This window comes from Pleurodeles waltl, chromosome 4_2 (genome assembly GCF_031143425.1).
Source record: "Pleurodeles waltl isolate 20211129_DDA chromosome 4_2, aPleWal1.hap1.20221129, whole genome shotgun sequence".
NCBI lineage: Eukaryota > Metazoa > Chordata > Amphibia > Caudata > Salamandridae > Pleurodeles > Pleurodeles waltl.
This window is the reverse complement of record NC_090443.1, coordinates 542,309,699-542,330,192: the sequence shown is the minus strand read 5'-3', so window position 1 is coordinate 542,330,192 and position 20,494 is coordinate 542,309,699. Positions and strand designations below refer to the sequence as shown.

Genomic DNA, 20,494 nt, shown 5'->3' with positions numbered 1-20,494 from the left:
CAGTGCTGGAGGGCTTTAAAGATACCCGGGCTGGGGTGCACTCCCTGGAATTTCTGGCTTGCCAGTTCCACCAGCAGTACATGAAATTTCTGGGGGTACATGAGGCAGCCCTCATAGCCTGTACAGCAGCTCATCCAGCCTTTTTGTAGCTGCAGAGAGTGGTGTTGGGAGATGCTGGGGCCAAAAGGAGACACAACAATCCTCATTGTCTTCCTCACCTGTGACACCTGCCTCCAAGAGTCAGATATAACTAGAAATGGGCAGGGTTCAAATCTATTTGCTGGGTTGGTGCAGTTACTTTGGGCAAATGGAAACTACCAATTGTTCCATTTTGTTAAAACCTTCCCTTTTTGTCTACCTTTCCACAGACTCCACCACTTTGTGCTTGGACATAGGTAGAACATGCTGCTGTCTTAGTCAAAGAAGTTCAGACATTGCTTGTCAAGGGTGTAATTCAATTGGTGCCTAAGGCGGAGAGGGGCACAGGATGACACTCCTGGTACTGCTGGGTCTCCAAGTACGGTTGGGGTTTGATGCCATATTGGATCTTATACATGACCAACTATTCTGGGCTGTCCCATCCAGAGCTCATGATAGTGGCAGACATATTCTGTGGGCTGAATAGGTCCTTTTTTAGAATTAGATGACTCTAGTCATCAGTGGAACAGCATCGCCATATGAAGCTTATGGAGCTGTGTGCCATATGCTTGGCCCGCAAGGCCTTTCTGCTTTCCATTAAGGGCAGATCAGTCTAGCTCTTGGTGCACAACATGACATCAATGTAGTACAGAAACAAGCAGGATGGATGATATCCCATGTCCTCTGTCTACATGGTCTGAGGATGTGATAGCAGCTCGTCCTTCACAGGATATCTCTGATGGTCAGTCACCTGGTAGGTATCCTGAATATCAGGGCTGATGAGCTGAGCATGTATCATCTTGCCGATCGTGGATAGTGTCTACTCCCAAAGTTGGCTCAGAGAATCTTCATACAGTGGAGTGTGCCCTCTGTAGCTCTGTTCATTATCACCTTCAATGTTCAATGTCCAGCTTTTTGCATTCTTCAATTCCCTCCTCAATGTTTCTAGGTGTATGTTTTGCCTTTTGAGGGACTCAACGCTCCTTTATGTATTTCTGTATATCCTGATGATCCTGCAGGTCCTAAAAGTGGTCAAAAAGGATCATGCCCAACTCATCTTGATAGCCCTAGATTGTACTTGAAGCATTTGCAACCCGAAACAGCTGGATCTAAGTATCTTCCATCCTCTTTGGCTGCCTCTTCAGGGGATCTCATGTCCCATCGGGATGGCAGAGGTCTGCATCCAAGCATCCACAAACTACACTTCCTTGCATCGAGATTGAGCAGAATTAACTGAATGGCTTTGATTTCCCTCCAGAAGTGATGGATGTGTTTTTGATAGCTTGCTGCCTAGCCATGAAGTCCATCTACTTTGTCTGCTGGTGTAACATTGTCACCTGGTAAGAAGACAGATAGGTTGGTCCTGTTTAGGTCAAGCTGTCTGATGTTCTTTTATATATTTTGTCTGTAGCTGACAAGGCATTGACATCAGAATAGTTAAATTACTTATTGGCCTTTCTGACCTTTCTCCACTTGCCTGATCTGCCATATTTACTCATATTACCAGTTGTGCTGTGTTTCTTAAAAGGGCTTCCATATATATTTCCACCTGCTCCTTTCAGTATGTTGCAGCAGGACATTCATGTAGACCCTTTTTGGTGTGTTTGCTATTTGAGCCTATGGACATTTGGACAGCTTAGAATGTATTTCTTATGGGCACCACTTATGCATATTTTGTGAGTTAATTGCTACCCTTATCTGTTAGGCAGCCATATACCTATTTTCCCCAACAGGTTGTTGCTTTGGGCACAGGTATCCTTTCTTTCAAAGATGGTCTCACTTCCCAAGTTGTTTTCTTTCCACATCCCTCTAAGGAATAGGATAGACTGCAGAAGTGATATATTAAGTTGGTACTTAGCTTCTGTGTTGATGGAACCAAGAACCACCAAGACAACGAACCACTGTTTATTGGGTGTGCCAGTGTGGAGCATGAAAAAGAGACAAAGATATAGACCTTATTAACATCAATTGCCTTTTGCATTAAGCTGTGCTATGCTATAGGGAAAAAGGAACCTCAGAGGGTCTTCAGACTCATTCCACCAGTGTGAAAGCTTCACTTATGGCCAAGCTAGAGGATTTCTGATGTGAACAACAGCCCCTATTCTGTATAGGCATCTATCCTTACCTTGACCGGGTCCTACTGCATTGACTGTCAGGTTTACAGGCAGGTCATTCTGCATGTTCAGTTTGGTTTTATTTTACTATCCCTTTCCATTGTCTTCTTATTGTCCTCCCCATGGTGTCTTCATTTCAATGTTGCAATATACTTACCTTCACTTTCCCTGTTTTTCCCCTTAATCCTCCTTGCTTAATTTTCATTGAATATTTTTCTTTTCACCAGAATATTTTTCTGCCCCATCCACGGTTTGTACTTTCTCCCATCCTGCAATCTGTTTTCATAATTCTTTCTTTCTTTCTTTCTCTCTCTCATATCATTCCCAGACATTCCTTCTCTCCCAACCATTTCTCTTCTCTCTCTCTAATGCCTCTAATGCTTCTCCACCCCTCATCCTTCTCCATATTTCACATTCTCACTGGCTTTTCTGTCCTTTTTCTTTCATCCCTCATTCAGCTTATCTCCTGTATTTTTTCAGCTTGCTTTTCTTTCTCTGTTTTCCCCATATTCCCTCACCTGCTTACTAGCTAACCTCTCACACTGCCCCCACGTTCTCTCTTGTCTGAGTAAAGTGGCTTTTGTCTCTTTCATTTAGTTTTTGTTGTGCTTTTTGTCTCTTTCTTTCTACTTCCTCTTTCCTTTCTGTTCCTCTGTTTTCTCTTCCCACTCTTTTATCCACCTTCCTCTTTTTGTTCATCTCCTTCCTAGCATTCTTTCCTTCCACCTTCCCACTCTCTCTTCTCTCTGTATCCTTTCCTTCAACCTTTAATTTCTTGCTCTTTCAGCCCTATTTCCCTTACTTCTCACTCTCTCTCTTTCTGCTTTCTGTATAAATGTGTGAATATATTTCTTCCTTTTCATCTATTTCAGGGAAGTGATGGAACCCCTGGCCCACGGGGACCCCCAGGACTACCAGGAGCCACAGTAAGTGATTGTAATCCCCTCTAGAGTTTTTAGAAACACAGAACTTTCTTAATCATGTTATGTTATATTAATTTGCATAGCACACTAATCATCCAAGAGAGTATCCAAGCACTTGGGCAGTTAGGTGTGTAGGTGAGAGGTGCCCAGGGTGCTTACATGGAAAGCCAGGTCTTCAGCTTCTTGCAGAACTCAAGAAGTGAGGAGGAGGCTTTGATGAGTTGAGGAAGGTCGTTCCGTGTCTTGGGTGTGATGTAGCAGAATGAGCGACCTCCATTTTTGCATTAGAAGATGCGGGGAATGTATGTGACTGAGAGTGAGGCAGAGCATAGGTGTCTGGTGGGTTGGTGAAAGTGTATGCTGCTGTTCAGGTATTCATGCCCTGTTTTATGTAGAGCTTTGTATATGTCTGTGAGAAGTTTGAAGTGACTGCGCTTTAAGAATGTGGATCAAGTGAAGCGTCTTGAGGTGCGGTGTGATGTGGGTTATTCATAAATGAAGCCAACTACATCAGACAGATAAAAATGAAATAGGATAAAACATGTCAGTGGTTGTTCAACATCTTTGACTGACACTGCCATTTGTCCATTATACTGAAGTTTTGTTTGGAAGCAGTTAAGCAAAAAGAGGGTGGTCTTCAGTAAAAGCATCCATACCCACATAGAGCCATGTAAGGAATATCCAATTTGTGGGAATGCGTACTGCTGTCAAGATAATATTTTAGTTTTTTCTTACTTGCCTAAACATTTAAATTGTTAGGATTACCAGAACAAATCACTGCATTTTCTTAAACAATCTCTAACATTACAATTTTCTGATGGGTACGTCTCAATTCAGATTCCTCACCTTGTGAATGTTCTGCAGGTAGGGTGACCACCTCCCTCCAGGTCACTGGGGGCATTGTTCCTAGTCCTGGACCTTTGTGTGAAGGTCTAGTGCATTCTGGATGTTGTAGTCTTGTATTGCATCCATTGAACATATTCGGCTAACAGTTCTGAAATCACTGTTTTTGTAGGGTAAAAAGTTGAACTGGAGAAATGTCCACAATCTCCCATAGTGAGGTGGTCATCCTGCCTCCAGGCACCAAACTCGATATGGAAACTATTCCCCAGCAATGGCTATCCAGCATCCACACATGCCTTCACCATGATTCAAGCAGAAACTCTGCCTGAGGTGATTATAGTAGAGTATATATGATAGAGACTTCTAGCCACAGATTCCTTACCTTACAGTAATCCCCAGATACCAGACTGGATCCAGATATTTTTTAGCATTACCCCTGCACATCAGTAGGTGACTTTGTTTGGCACTGCATTGTTATCATCTGTACCCAAAATGGTGTGTACAGTGGTTATAGATGTATCAACCCAACACGCTGAAGTCAGTTCTTGTTTGACTGATATTTTCTCGAGGTTTGTCAAATATTGTTTTGAGAATTTCTTCTCCTGCTATGCTAGGGTTGTCTCCTAAGAGACCAGTGGGTTTCGAAACATATGGTGCTTGTTACAGGCAGATGTCTGTGACAGACCCACACCTAGTTTCTCTTTGGTGTTTGGAGAGGGACCATGGGTCCAAGACCTGCGAGAACTGCTGTGCCATGCACTTAAAGGTGCTGAAGAAGTGTTCTTTCAAGCTCCTTGCCACCCTACATCAGATGAAACTGCGACTCTCACCAACTTGGTCACATGGAAGGGCCTTGGGACTGCTCCCGGAACTGCTCCCGACTGTTGTCGTCCAAATCAAAGTCATTGAGTAAGTCCCACCTCAAGAAAAAGTCTACGAAGTTGAAGAGGCCTTTGACTTCTATGTGCCCTTCCAATTCTTTGGACAAAGTGCAGGAGCATCAGCATTTTAGCTCTCGCTCCTCTGTGGAGCCCATGACTCCCGCCCCCTTGATTTTCCTAGAGCCAGAGTGATTCCCACCCAGCTGAAAGTTTTTTGAGGCCATGCACCTCATCTTTGGATGGCCAACCTATCTGAAAAGCCTCCACGTGATTCATAGCAGTTTATCTGCCCTTGGCACCAGTCAGGCCCATTGTATTTGTTGCATGATCCGGAGCGGCACCGCCTGCGAGAATGCACCCTGCTTCGGTGCCAATTCAAGTACCACTGCTTCTCCGTCACCGGATGGAAAATCCAAGAGACTGGACACCTTAAGAAAGAGGATGTTCTCTTCCACTAGCCTAGCATTGCTTTGTGTAAAAACTGCGTGTCTTTTAGGTTTATACTTCCATATTATCTGGGATTTGGTTGCACAAGTGGTACCTGTGGTCTCGGGGAAGGCCCTGGCCATACTCTCCTGGGATATTGCTGATGGGAGAGATGCAGCAAAGTTCACCATCAGGTGTGGTCTGGGCAACACAGACTCACTAGGCAGAGTGATTTCATAGTCAGTGGTCCTTGGGCACCATGGCTGGCTGAGAACCACTAGCTCCATGGGGAATGCCCAAGCCTCGCTCATGGATATGCTCATGGATGACTCTTGCCTTTTTGGTGAGAAGACAGACTCTGAGCTGAAGTTCTCCAAGAATAGCAGAGCTACGGGTAGGTCCATGGTCCTATCGATGGCCCCTCGCCAACCCCAGTCCAACTTCTACATCTTTTGTGGTTCTTCATTCTTTTCCTCCCAGCCACCAAGGCCAACAGGCTTACCAGGCTTTTTGTGGCTGAGGATGCAGTTCTCATAGACCACATGAGGCCACTAGCTAGAGGCTGGGCCAGGCCATCACTCCCCCGGCAGCTGCAGCCTCCAAACCCTTTTAGTATGTCCTCATACCATCATGATCATTTAGTGGTGAGAAGGATAGACCGTCACTTGCACAACTGGCAGTCGATTACATCCAACAAGTGGATTTTACAGATAATCCAAAGGGCTACTTCATCCCCTTTCTGGACGACCCTCCACCCTTGCCACCCATTTACCACTAGCTGATGGAAGACGATCGCTTCTTGATCCATCAGTAAGTGTTGGCTCTCTTGGCAAAGGGAGCCATCAAGAGGGTGCCTGCATCAGAAGTAGGTTGTGGTTACGATTCCTGCTACTTTCTGGTGCCAAAGAAGGATGGAGGCCTTGATAATATCCTTGACCTGCACCATCTAAACTTCTTCCTGAAAAATGTGAAGTTCAGAATGCTCACTTTTTGCTCAGGTATTGCTTGCCCTAGATCTCAAAGACTGGATAATAGCATTGGAGTTCCAGGAGGCATATTTAAACATCCCCATCATGCCTGCCTCAGACGATACCCGTGGTTCACAGTGGGCCAAGAGCACTTTCAGTTTTTTGTGCTCCCTTTTGGCCTTACCATTATCCTGCGGTGTTCAACAAGGTGATGGCAGTGGTTGCAGCACATCTGCAGAGGTCAGGGGTTTGCTCACTTTCCTTACATAAAAGATTGGCTGTTGAAGGTAGGCTCCCCCAGGCAAAGGCAGGCTTGGGCCAGGCATTCAGCTCACACCTCAGACTATGGTGGACCGCCTGTATTCTATGAGACTCACTATCAATGTGCCAAAGTCACATCTGATTTCCACTCAGACTCTCTCTTTCATCAGAGCTGTTGTGAAAATAGTGCAGTGTTGGGACTATCCTCCCCAACAGCCAGTCTAGGATATTCAGGTCATGATACTGATGTTTCAGAGTCTATCCTGGATATTGGTGAGACTGACTCTGAGGCTGTTGAGCCTCATGGCCTCCTGCATCCTTCTGGTGACAAATGGCCATTGACATATGAGGGCTCTGCAGCAGGACCTGAAGTTCTAGTGGGCACAGCATCAGGGGAATCTACCTGACAAGGCACAGATATTGGAGGGAACTGCAAAAGATTTGCAGTGGGGGCTGATGAACCACTATTGGGTTAGCAGACCCCCACCCCCAAGAGTTGACTGTACTAACAAATGTGTGTCTCCTGCGCTGAGGTGGAGATCAGAGAATTCTTGTCTCCGGATGATTCCAAGCTTCACATTAACCTGCTGGAGCTGCAGGTGATCCTTTGGCATTAAGAGCCTTCCTTCGTTTGATAAGAGGAAGGCTGGTGCAGGTGTTTACAGACAACACCAACACCATGTAGTACTGCAACAAACAGGGTGGGTGGGGTCATGGTCTGGAGATGATTAATCTCTGGACATGGCTGGAATGTCAGGGCATTTTCCTGGTGGTTAAACACCTGTTGAGTTCTGTGAACGCCATGGCCGGTGAACTCAACCTTTGATGCCTAGTGGATCACAAATGGCATTACGTACATGGTGGAAGGTCTCTTCCAAGAGTGGGCAGAGCCTTGGTTAGATCTGTTTGCCACCAGTGAGAATGATCAATGTCAGCAGTTTTGTGTGCTGGACTTTTTAATACAGATCTCACTCAGAGATGCTTTTCATCTTGTGTGGAGCTCCGGCCTCCTGTACACCTTCCTTGCAGTAGCACTCCTGCCTAAATTTCTCAAGAACATCAGGAACAACTGGGCTGAAGTCAATCTTGTGGCTCGAGATTGGCACAGAGTGCCTGGGATCCGGAGCTATTGAGCATGAGTCCTCTGTTTGCTAAGGGGCTTAAAGAAGCACCATACCACTCCCAAGGGTTGTGCCTGCTCCTGTGGGTTTGGCAAATCCAGTGACTCTGACTCTGATGCCTCCTGACTCTGTGCTTTCATGGTCACTGACCTCAGTGGTTAAGAAATCATCAGTTCCCAAAATTTCATTCGATTTTACATTTTCCTTACGTTTTGCATGCCAAGAGAATTTTTTTTGCTTGAACTATTCTACTGCGGGAATCTCATGATACTTCTTTACCCGAAGTGCGTGTCCATATGAAAAAAGTCATGCAAGATACCAGAAAAACATATGTTTCACTATACGTGCAATTTTGTTACATTTTTATGGAATTTCATGAACTTTCACTGGAAAATATAACACATTTTAGCGCCCACCCTAATGTCAAGCTGTTAGCATCTTTCTGGGGCTCAATAGTGTTGCCTTTGTCATGTCTGATGAGCCATGCATAAGACAATGATTTGGAGGATTATAACGTCCTCGTCCATTACAGCACCGATGTTAGCTTAAATCTTGATTTACAAAGTGCAAGTATACGTGATATGTCATCAGATGGGCATTTCCCTTACTTATTTAACCATCCGTCAAAAGAGATCTACTTTTTTACTACATTGGTATGAATAACAGCAGAAGCATTGGAACTGCCTATATCGAGTGTGAAGCTACATCTAACATTTTGACGTAGATCTTGTAGTTCTCTATTACAGTTGGGAAGCGTTTGCTTCCCTTCAATAAGACAGTTATTGACTCTGTTTAGTTTCACATACATGCTTCTACCTGCAGATTCCTTTCCAATTGGATATCCCATCGTGCCAGACTTTTCCATACATTTACTGTGCTGATAGCAGGCGCTGGCTCCACCACGGTGCTGATACCATGCCAGAGTGACATCACTGCAGTCAAATTGTGCCTACCAGGGTGAACGGACATAATTTCCCTTTTTTCTGTGCCCTTCAATGTGGAGCCACTCTTGTCAATTTTTGTTCCAATTTTTTTCAGTCTATCGCATAAGCAATGTCACTTCTGAAGAAGTCTTGATTTAAGCCTTGTCACAGCTGAAATGTAAAAACGTCCTTCTCACCCCCATGAGGTCTTTGTAGGATGCCTGTGGTTGAAACACGATTCAAGTTCATGCAAGAAATGCAGACTCATTAAAAGTAGGAGGAGGACAAACTTTTTATGTCTCTTTCTTGCGAGGAGTATTGGGCTCAACACTGATAGCACTTCAGGTCGAAGTCTCCTTCAAAAAAGTCCTCTAAGGAAAAACGAATGAACCCAAAAAACAAGATGAAGCACAGAGATGACTCCTCTCAACGCCATTTGAAATCAAGAGGTAAGTCCTGTTCTCATACTCCATCTCCTGCAAAGTCCTGCTCGGAGCTTGAGAGGGTGGATTTTACTCTGTCCAAGGAGCGTCCTCTAACAGTGCCGCTGATGCTGCCCAAGCAGGACTTCCTCCTGCTCCTCTGTTGCCAATTTCATATACAGCACCAGCACTGACTTTTCCGGCTCCACCTCTATTCCACTATGGATTTCTGGAGATGTTCTGGCGTGTGGCAGTTCCCTCTGGCATGCCTTAAGGCCCCATTGGACCTTTTTGGAGCTCCATTTGGTTTCCTAACATGGGTCCTCCCCAGGCACCATACGACCTCATTGTTGGGTAACACCTGCACAGATCGTCTCCATTGGCACCAATACCGGACTCATCAGTGTCTCCACTGATGCTGACCCCACCGCCACCAATATTAATGCCATATACAGATCCGTCTTCATTGAATTCCATCCTCCTGCGGACCCAAGGATAGTGGAGGAGGACTGATACAAACAAGAACTCTAACAGCACAATTCTCACGCTTGCACTGGTAAGCGAAAAGAAAACTGTCAGAACTGTAAAATATGTGGGGAAATAGGACTTCTATGTTCAATTTATCGTGTGCAGACCGAAAGTAAAGTTTTTATTAGTTTCTCACTAGCAACGTTTAACAGCAAGAGGGCTGAATATGACCCTTATTGTCATTTAAGTAGATGTTTCTTGGCTTTCATATGCCCACTAAAAGGGTCAAATCATCAGGAATATCGGCCCTTACGTATTAGGCATTATTGAACTGTCTTTTGTGTGAAAGCTAGTTGTGTGTAGGTAAGAACACGTTTTAAATTGTACTAATCAAAGCTGTCTTATGATGCCACATGTACTGTATATTCCTGTATAACGGCATTGTTCATACCATCCATCGTTATAATCACCAAAGAGACTTGTGTGAGGTACTCAAGTTTGCCTCACTAATTCAAAAGAATTACAGTTTTCTTGTGTTATTGCAATCACCTTATATAGTCATTTGAATGTTAGCCCCAATACCTCTTTTGTGCATATTTAGGGACATTGTAGGCTATTTTTAGTGAGGCTATGTATGTAGTGAGCATACCTGTACTTGTCACAGCATTTTTTAAACTTGCATTTGTCTATACTGGGAAATCTTGTCATATTGTAAACACCAAAATGTGTTGTGATCCCGCCTGCTGCATTCACCTCTTATAAAAACAACAAAGTGTACTGATTCTAGCTGTTGTACTCATCTCTTCTTAAAAAACACAATGTGTGTTGATGCCAGTGCTGTATTCACCTATAGCACAGTTAATGTAAAGTTAAATATTTATGTTTTTTCAACAGGGACCTGCTGGTGCTAAGGTAATGCATGCCTGAACCAATTACTAACCTTCATAAACTTCATTCTTGATTTCAAGAAGATTGCTATCACTTGGGCTATCAAGGGCCAAGGAGAACGGTGTCCAGTTTACAAAAACTGTAGTACTTAGAAGCATATGAGTCTGTACTATAGGTGAGCTTAGCTTATTATCGACAAGTGCGGAGCTCACAATTCGTAGTACAGTGGAAAGACTGACATGTTGTGCATGAATGTGGTATAATTGATGCTGTAGAAATGTTGCTGTGTCTGAGCCCTGGATCCATTAATGCTGTAATACAGATCATAACATGGACTGTTGTTGTAAGTGGTTGTGTTACACAGATGCCTTTATTACTGAATAGAACCTGGCCAGGTGCAAGACCTGTCTGTTAACATGACTTACATTCCTCTCATATGACAGATCACAATGCTTGGTATCTGAATGTGGTATCGATGAGGTTGTAGTTCTTGGGAGGATCCTGCTTAATTTCAGAGAATGAGGGGTTGATAAGGCTTTATTGGTGGTGGAGGGTGTGTAAAGTAACGTACATTTGATTTGATATGTGTATATGATGATCTACTAGTTTAAAGTTCAGTGAGTGTGCCATAGACGACCCTCCAATACTGTTGAGTTCTATGTTTGTTGTGAGTGCACCTACGTCAGTGAAAGAGGGACCCCTAACGTGGTAGCACTTGTGACAGATCTCCTAGACAGTGGTGCTTCACAAGCTGCGGAACCACTGAGCTTTCAGCTGGAACTCAAAGTGTAGTCATAGGAAGGTGTAGAACGGGCTGTAGGGCACGGCTTAGTCCCAGTGATTACACAGTGGAAAGTACTCATCATAGCCTTGGTGAAAGGACAACCCGATAAGCAGTATTAGCACCAAATACTGGCATTGGTAGAGATGGGGACTTTAGGCCTTAAGGTGTCCATGCAGGCATTGTGCGGAGAAGTAATGAACTTACTAAATAGATTTTATTTCACCTGATCCTCCATTAACCATAATCCACAGTTTGTCGGAGTTTAATGCTTAGCTCCCTATTTCATTACGCAACAGTCTGGCCTCTTAGGGGCATATTTATACTCTGTTTTTTTTTTACTCTAATTTACTCTAATTCGGTGCAAAACCAACTCCATATTTATACCCTGGCGCCAAATTTATGGAGATAAAGTCATTTTTTGGAAGTGGAAACCTAACTTTCCTTAATGAGATGCAAGGTAGGCGTTCCCGTGCAAAAAATGATTCTATGGCCTCAACGCCATATTTATACTCCCGTGCATAAATGGTGCACAGGAGGGAGGAGGGGGTCAACAAATGGTGCAAAGCTTGCTTTGCACCATTTTTTAACGCCTGGGTCAGGGTAGGCGTTAGGGGACCTGTGGGCCTATTTCCATGGTGGAACACCATGGAATAAGCCCACAGGTGCCTCCCCAGGGCCCAGGGACACCCCTACCCACACCAGAGGGACAGCGGAGGACGGGGAACCTCATCCCAGGTAAGTACAGGTAAGTATTTTATTTTATTTTTTAACGTGCCATAGGGGCCCTAAAATGGGCCCCCCTACATCGCACTGGGTGCAATGGCCATGCCCAGGTGACCCTGGTCTCCTGTGCTGGCCATTGGGGTGGTGGGCATGACTCCTGTCTTTCCTAAGACAGGAGTCATGTGGTATGTATGGTTTTGCATCAGAAAATGACTCTGGGCAGGTTAGAGTCATTTTGTTTTACTCTAACCTGCCTAACGTAATTTTTTGGTGCAAAACCCCCTTCTTCCATACCGCCAGCCCCACTTGACTAACGTCATTTTTTTTTACACTAGCCTACCCTTTGCACAGGCTTGCACCATTCCACAAATATGGTGCCTGGCTGGTGCACAGAAATGGTGCAAGCCAGTGCTAAACTTTTTGGTGCAAAACTGCGTTAGTGCAGTTTTGCACCAAAAAGTATAAATCAGGGACTTAGGGCCTCATTCTGAGGCTGGCGGGCGGCGGTAGCCGCCCGCCTGGCGAGAACCGCCATTTGGCCGCTCAGCGGTCGAAAGACCGCAGAGGCCATTCTGGCTTTCCCGCTGGGCTGGCGGGCGACCGCCAGAAGGCCGCCCGCCAGCCCAGCGGGAAACCCCTTCCCACGAGGAAGCCGGCTCCGAATGGAGCCGGCGGAGTGGGAAGGTGCGACGGGTGCAGTTGCACCCGTCGCGAATTTCAGTGTCTGCTAAGCAGGCACTGAAATTCTTTGTGGGGCCCTCTTACGGGGGCCCCTGCAGGGCCCATGCCATTGGCATGGGCCCTGCAGGGGCCCCCAGGGGCCCCACGACACCCCATACCGCCATCCTGTTCCTGGCGGGTGAACCGCCAGGAACAGGATGGCGGTATGGGGTGTCGGAATCCATGGAGGATTCCTGAGGGCAGCGGAAAACCGGCGGGAGACCGCCGGTTTTCCTGTTCTGACCGCGGCCAAACCGCCGCGGTCAGAATGCCCTGCGGGGCACCGCCAGCCTGTTGGCGGTGCTCCTGCCGACCCCGGCCCCGGCGGTCCTTGACCGCCGGGGTCGGAATGACCCCCTTAGTCTGTATATTGTGAGCAAAAAATTCCACCATTATTTCCTACTCACAAGTAGCCATGACCAAATACTCGATGTCTAATGGTAGTATGTCTTTTGCTCCACAGGGTGAGAAGGGCCTACGAGGAGCCAGCGGCCCCAAAGGAACTCGAGGAAAACCAGTAAGTGGCAGAACAATGAGGTGTGGAAGGCTTTACCAATGACCACATGGTTGGCAGATGCAGTTTCTGCTGTTAACATCCAGCCTTTCCACTCTTGGGTTAGAGGGCATAGATTCTGCCATTCAGACAAGTCTCCTTCTTGATTTGTGGGCACTGGGGTGGAGTTGTTTGTGAGGCTTCATGCACATTAAACCCCTGCTTTCAACTGGTGAGCAAATAGCAGATCCTGCACAAACTTGTTCTAGCACCTAGTCGGAGTCAAAGTGAGCTTTGCATGGACTTTGTTACCTTTTAAGAAGATTCCAGATTCCTTTTGTTTTCTGAGGGGTGCTTTTTTTTTCTGAAACTTTATTCTCGAACTTTATAACCACACATTGGAGACAACAATTAGAGAGATCGTGACTAATACACAGTTGGCTCGGCAGCATTTAACCTTAACTTCAAGGTACATCACTAATGTCAAGTACCACAGAAAGTGAAGTCACAAATACAATTAACGTGTGGGCCAGAAATAAAGAAGTGCATTAAAAAATGATTAATTTTCGCCTTCTGACCAGCTTCCCCTCCCAAAGCACCCGGAGCCCCATTCTCACAGTCCCTCAATCGTCGGTCGGTCCACACATGTGCCTACCCTTGACGTCTACTTTCTTACCATATCCTCTCATGTCAACAGCCATCAATTAGTACCATTCTGCACACTCTGCAATGGTCTAAGCATCAGTTCTCTGTCCTCATGCTCAGATCCCAGGTCTGCCCAAACATGCTGCAGGGATGCCCGATAGGGCCTTCATATATCTTTCGGACGACTATACAGCAGCAACAGTTTGCTGTAAACATCAGATTGCGTATTGCAGTAGGCCATGTTCGCTAGCCATTCTTTTGGAGTCGGCAGCCCACCACATGTATTGCTCGAATGCAGACAAGAGGCATCTGGCAAAGCAGGAACAGTCTGTTTAATCAAATGCAGCCACCGGGAGAGTGCAGTATAGAGTCAGGGACTGATGACTGTCTCTCAAAGTTACAGAGTTTTGAGCATCTTTTTATACATTGTCTTGAGGTGCAATAAAATGATTGAGTACATTCTTTAAAAAAAAGGTATCCAAGCCTGGTAACAAGGCCATAAATCCGACCATCTGATAAAGTGTGCAGTGAGTCTTGACCTTGCGTAGACATAGTGTGGACCAGTAGTTTACATGTCCAGATGTCCAACATGGAGAGCATGTGATCACTGCGTGTAGTGTGTGTGGTATGTTCTGATTAGCTGTGTGTTCCTAACCTCATGCGGAATCTAACTTCATGGTGTTTTGGGAACGTGTACCCATCCAACCAAATGTGTTTTATTGTAGGCCAGTTTCCTAGGACCTTTGTGGTGTTGCTGCCTATCTGGAGAACTGATTTGTTTTGCGCATTTGTCTATGGGCTACGTGTCACCCAACATGTGATTTGTCAATCAGTTGCTTGTTTCTTCAGGCCTAGGTTGCAGGGCCTGCTTGACCATGTACTTCTGGCTCGGGGACGACGGAGAGGTCATGTTGAGTGGAATCAGCAGTAGAAAAGAGAGCTTGTTGTTTTGCTAGCACATATCATGGCGTACATTGACATTGTTTTTATACGTAGTAATACACACCCATCTCATTGCTATTCTGCGATGTGTTTACAGTAAGCCCAAGCAACCAGTCATCACATGCCAGACAATACCTCCCTGTCATAACCGAGCAAGGCAAGCTCAGGTGTAAGCTCCAGGCGCTCACTTATTATCTCCTCAAGTTCTGCCCTCACTACCTGCCAAAATTGCTGAACACCCTGGCAAAACCATGCCACATGTGCACAATCTGCATCATCCACTCCACAGAGGGCGCAATTCACTTTATTAAGTAACCCGTAACAAAGCAAGCGAGCTGGTGTATAATATGCTCTGCTAATGTATTTGGCGTGTTTTAGACAATGCCGGCTATTCAATGAAACGGATCACACCACCGCACAGCAATATGCCCAGTTTTTGTCACTGATGGTGAATGCTAGCTCTCTCTGCCACTTTAGTCTAACCCTAGTAACCTCAGGTCTGCGTGCTTCTTGTGCAAATGTATACAGTTGGGATATAAGACGCTTCGGTGTATTGGGGGTGTTCTTTATTGATAATAGAGTCTGTAGGATGGATAGATTTAAACCTTGGGGTGTAGCACCCACACTTTTATGATGACTTCTGAAGACAATCTGTTCATGACCAAGCTAAGAGATACTGATGGCTTAATAGATTACTATCCTAAAAAGCACTTCTACCACTAGTAATGAGATCAGGTGAAAGTCATTGTACATCATGTTTTCATTATTTTGAGCTTCTAAAGCTTGAGATAACAAAACCCTCCCTTCATGAAAAATGTTTTGGGGGCCTGATTGCATAGGGCAAAGTATTAAATAAAACTTTCAGGTCTCGTAGTTCATAGGGAATTGACCTAATAGTTAGAGGATGGCCATGCAATGAAGCAAAAAGTAATGTTGGATATTACTGTTGCTAACTTTACTGATACTCTTAGACATCTTAGGACAGGTTGAAGGGCAAGTATGCCTTCCCAGGCTTGAAACATTGGCTTTCATGTCACAGGCACATGTAAGAAGAGAATTTGGGATTATATTCACAGTATCGCCACAAAGTTCTCATTGCACATTCAGTTACCAATCAGATGGGCCTTTCCATCATGCTTTGTAACAAAAAGAGTTAATTAATCCAAAATCCATTGCTAAATGTGAGTTTGTGCCCTCTTCTTTGGGCTACTTCCAAGCAGTAGTCAACTGCTTCCCTTCTGCCTCTAATGGGTTACATAAAACAAAACACATGACATCACATTGATAAGAAAAACATAGGTATAATACCATCTATTGTATATAATTGAAGAACATATTTAAAAAAATATAATTACATTAAATGCAGGATGTCCTGCTCCCTCTTGCTGTCTACACTGATGCCAGTCTCCGCCATTCCCTCGCCCCCCAGCCCCTCCATCACTGTCTTTTGCATTTCCACATACTTGAAACACTGACCACTGCTCTTGCATTGTGCTTTATGTTTTACTTCCATTGAATTTCTCTCCACTCCTCTGTTTCTCTTTCTCCTCTCCCAACTTTCTATCCTTCCTTTGCTGCCCCTCTCCTTTTTCTACATGCTGGCCTCCACCACTATTGGCTTTGCCAATGATAGATGCTTTTAAAATTGCTGTGAGACTGGTAAAGTCAGTAGCAGCAGCCAACCATCATGAAAGTGTACTTTATATAATTTCAAGATGGTCAGCACATTGAATGATTTAAGTTTTCAAATTGGCTGGTTGCCTCTATAGGCTTTGCAATCCTGGCACAATTAAGGAGACATTGGCACAGGAAATGGTGCTGAATAAAAAGTGTTGGCTTACAATTTATCTGATTTCATTGGCTAGAATATTGAATTAAATAGCTATGAGCTAAGAGTCCCCGTAGTCTCCTACAGAAGTGGGGAGATTCCCTTTATAGGAAGAAAGCCCTCACCCATCAGCATGCTTCACGATGGGGATCCTCCTCACACCCCTGGGCGTGGGTTACAACCCTGCTCAGCAGAGGAGCTCTGAGAGTGTTCAGTTTGGGAACATATGGCAAGTTAGGCATGTGGAAAGGCCTCCTGTAAAAATATATAGAGGTGCAGGAGGGCTAATCAAAATACGTCTGAGGTAGAATTATTATCTTTATACCTGTCTCCTGATGAGTATTTTTAAAATAAATGGATGGATAATTCAATCCTATGATCAGGTCAACATGTTTCATCCCAATACGTAGCCCCTCAATTGGGCGTGAGTGGCTTTCTCCAGGACCCTGAAATGACAACTGCTACTCTGTATGTAGGGCTATAATATGATAAATACTTGACCCTCAAAAGTTGCTATTCTTGTCTTGAAGTCTCTTCTAATTAGCAGAGGCACTGTTAAATGGAAAATATGCAACACAAGCATAAAGAAATGTTAACATTACCATATAGCATACGTGATCAGGTGTCTGAGGAAACTGCATATAAATAAAATACGTTGTGGCTGCCCAAATCATAGGATGAGTAAGCAACACCTGGTGAAAACTCAATATACAACGATCATGCTTTTGGTAGCATTACCCTCATATGGTCCTACATGGGCGCTCTGCTTAGGGGATCCAGGATGTGGGGCCCAATTCCAGAGGTCTGAATACACCCCCTAAACATGGGCTGATGTGACCTGGCAGTTGGCAGTCCTTCAGTGAAGATGTTCCATATTTTACTGCAGCGATCTGCAAACCTGCCAAAGTACTGGACGTTATGGTGAGAGAGTTTAGTGCTGATTCATTAGCACACATTTTACAGCATGCCTCTTCGAATTTTCTTCTGCCCTTCAATGAGCCTGTCTGGGACCCAATGATGGTGGCTTGGGACAAACCATTTTCTTCCTTAGCTGTGAACCTTCAGATGTGTATGCTCCATCAAACTGAGCCAGATGACACCCAAGTTCCTTTGTGAAAGCTTCGTGGTGCAGGCCTCTTTCTGCAAACCACATCCCAGTGCTTCCATGCTTTCTTTCTAGGAGTCCCTGCACATCTGCCCTATGTAAAAAAAGGTTTTTTACTTGGGCAGCCTGTCCCTGCGCTCCTGCAACAATACTTGCCTGCTAGTGTGCTGCTCCCACATATTTTTGGAGATGGCTCAACTGTCTCTGAACAACCTGCTACATTATATGTGATCCTTTCATCCGATTGGTTAAGGAACGCCAGGATATAGCCAAACAAACCTTGGGAGCTGGACTGGATAGTTCTGTGGTCAGGACTAATGGTATGCCTGTATTTGGTCTATAGGCTTTTCTGATGATGTCCACATGAATCTGTTTCTCTTTTAACAGTACTTTGCCATGACATGCTCCCTCGCTCTTGCCTCCCAGACATGATACTTCTTTCAGCAGTTTTGTTCTAAAGGGAAGCTTTCTCAGCAAATACAACAGTGACAACAAAGTTTTTGCAGCAAAAAAGGCCAATGCAATAACAAGGGCAGGCATATTCATTTTCAACAATCTTAATCTTTTTCTTTTTCCCCCTCTTTGAAGGCATTTTAATCCACCCTAAGTCTACAACAAATATCTAGAGAGGAGCACAAATCTAATTTTGCACCAAACTGGCAGATCCTTACTTTAGACCTTTAGGCTTTCAGATTGTGGAGACTGGGTATGCCATCCTTTCCAAAGCATGCCTCCTCCATTCTTCCTGTTTGACTTTCAGTATCTCCTGAGACTTCTCTGATTCTTTACAAACATTTGTCGCTCCATCAAGCTGGTTCCCTTGGTAGAGAAGAATCAGGAACCTTTGTATGAGCTTTTGGGCCTAAAGAAGGACTGGACCTTCTCTCTGTCTGGGACCAAAGGACGCTGAAAATACTCTGTTGCAAGGAGAAATTCAAGATGCTCTCTCCTTTTCAAAGTTCATATGGTCTTAGAGTCCAAGGATTGGATGGTATCTGGCATTTCAGGGTGTGTATTTTCATCTTTCAGTTCTGCAATACCCCAGGCAATAACTGTGATTTTTGCTGGATTCCTTTCAAGATAAGTTTGAGATGGAATTTTGTGATGCATTATGCGATCCTCTCACTCTCCTGATTCCTCACATTCTAAGATAGTGAGGCAGGTTCTGGTTTAGATGATTATGATTGCTCTTTAATGAGCAAGGATAGTCTGGAACAGTCTCTTCCTTTTCCACTCAGGGAGGACCGCCTGTCACAGCAAGGTGCCTAGATATTCCACTGGTACAATCCTTTACTTTTATACATTAAAACTGAATGGTGGAACTTGAGGTGCTCTTGATAATCCATTCGAGTTTGTGGATGTTATACCTCTGCCTTTGGTTAAAGTTTTGTGAGTAGGTGTGCCAAAGAGAAAGTACATTTTATTAAGGCATTTTCTGGTATTTTACAGTTCACACTTTCTTTGGCCAGAGAAGACTTTGCTCTGGACACAAGCAAAGGATACCACTGGGCTTGGTAGCTTTTCTGTGTTGCCCGATAAGAACTTATTGTTTACTGTTGATTGTTGTAATGCAGTTTTTGAAAGCACTGACTCTTATTTCCCCCCACTTCATTTAACATGCCCTACTAGGATATGATTTTGGTCCTTGCATTTTTATGGGAGCACCTTTTGAGCTATTGCACAGCTGTTTTCTGAGGCTTCTTACTTTGAAGGCAGTTTACCTCATCACCTTCATCTTCGGTAGGTTGGTGAGTAAACGCGAATAGCACTATAGTGGTACCTGATACGGTGATGTCATATCACAGGTGATTTGCAGAGCGGACCCAGAGCCAGCTATTCGGTCCCTGGAGGAGAATCACAAAGTAGGCAATCTTACAAGAAAGAGTGTTTCCCAAGGTAATTTACTCGGGGGCCAGGTGTACAAAATTAGGAATTTGTGATATCTAAATTCAAATTTTTACTAAATTATAATTAGAAAATTACAAATCCTAATGTATGAAACCTTTGTAGTATTAACTAGTGATTCCTAAAGGGTTGCAAATCGACCTACCCCATAAATATCAGTGAGGCAGGTCACAGTTTGCGACCCATTAGGAATAGCCTTCACAGGGATAGTGGCCTGCTGGGGTCAGTATACCACCATTTCTGTGACTGGGTTTAAGTGAAGCATTTTTTTGTATAAAAATGCTGCCTTTTTCCTTAAAAGAAAACAAGATGCTTTAAAAAATAGAAAACAAAACTTTTAAGTTTATTTTTTTAAGAGTAGGAAGTGGTCTGTGGGACTTTTGGCAATTTTTTTAAAATATATTCTTTTTACATTCTCTTTGAGAAAGGGGTCTCTTGGTGACCCCAAGTGTGCATGGACTCTGTAATTCTTAGAACAAATACCCCATAATTCCCATTTGTAGAGAATCCGCCTCTACTTCTCCTGTGTAAACCCCAAGAGCATAATGTATGGCTGTTTGTATAATGGCTGTTCCTTAGTCTCTCTTGGGTAGAGTCCTCAGAGAATATGCATAAAGTTTTGGATAATTCTGAACCCTATGGCTTCCTTCTCTGTAAGTCTGAGGAGTTCACCCAGGAGAAACACTTTGGCTTTTTGCATAATTTCCATTAATATGATATGATTGTACCTTGAGCTGCTTCACTGATGCGAACTGATGGGAAACTAAGAGCATACACTGTGGCTTATTGTATAATTCCCATTCTAGTGGATTGATCTGACATTCTGTGGATTAAAGAGTATGTACTGTAGTTAATAGAAAATTTCACCTCTCAGTGCTTGCACCGTTCACCTTTAGGCACTTCAGAGGCTCCATACTCAACGTGGTTTAAACTGTATTATCCAAACCACTCCAAAGGCAGTAAATGTCCACAT

The 20,494-nt window shown here is 44.3% G+C and overlaps 1 protein-coding gene across 1 annotated transcript in view; it reads left to right on the top strand.

Annotated features, from left to right (window-relative positions):
- LOC138293911 (collagen alpha-2(XI) chain-like) overlaps window positions 1-20,494 on the top strand; it is a 195,139-nt gene that overhangs the window by 105,010 nt on the left and 69,635 nt on the right. Inside the window, exons 5-7 of the mRNA XM_069233197.1 lie at window positions 3,125-3,178; window positions 10,383-10,400; window positions 13,067-13,120. Of these exons, the coding sequence (XP_069089298.1) occupies window positions 3,125-3,178; window positions 10,383-10,400; window positions 13,067-13,120 (126 nt within the window). The remainder of the gene's footprint in view (window positions 1-3,124; window positions 3,179-10,382; window positions 10,401-13,066; window positions 13,121-20,494) is intronic.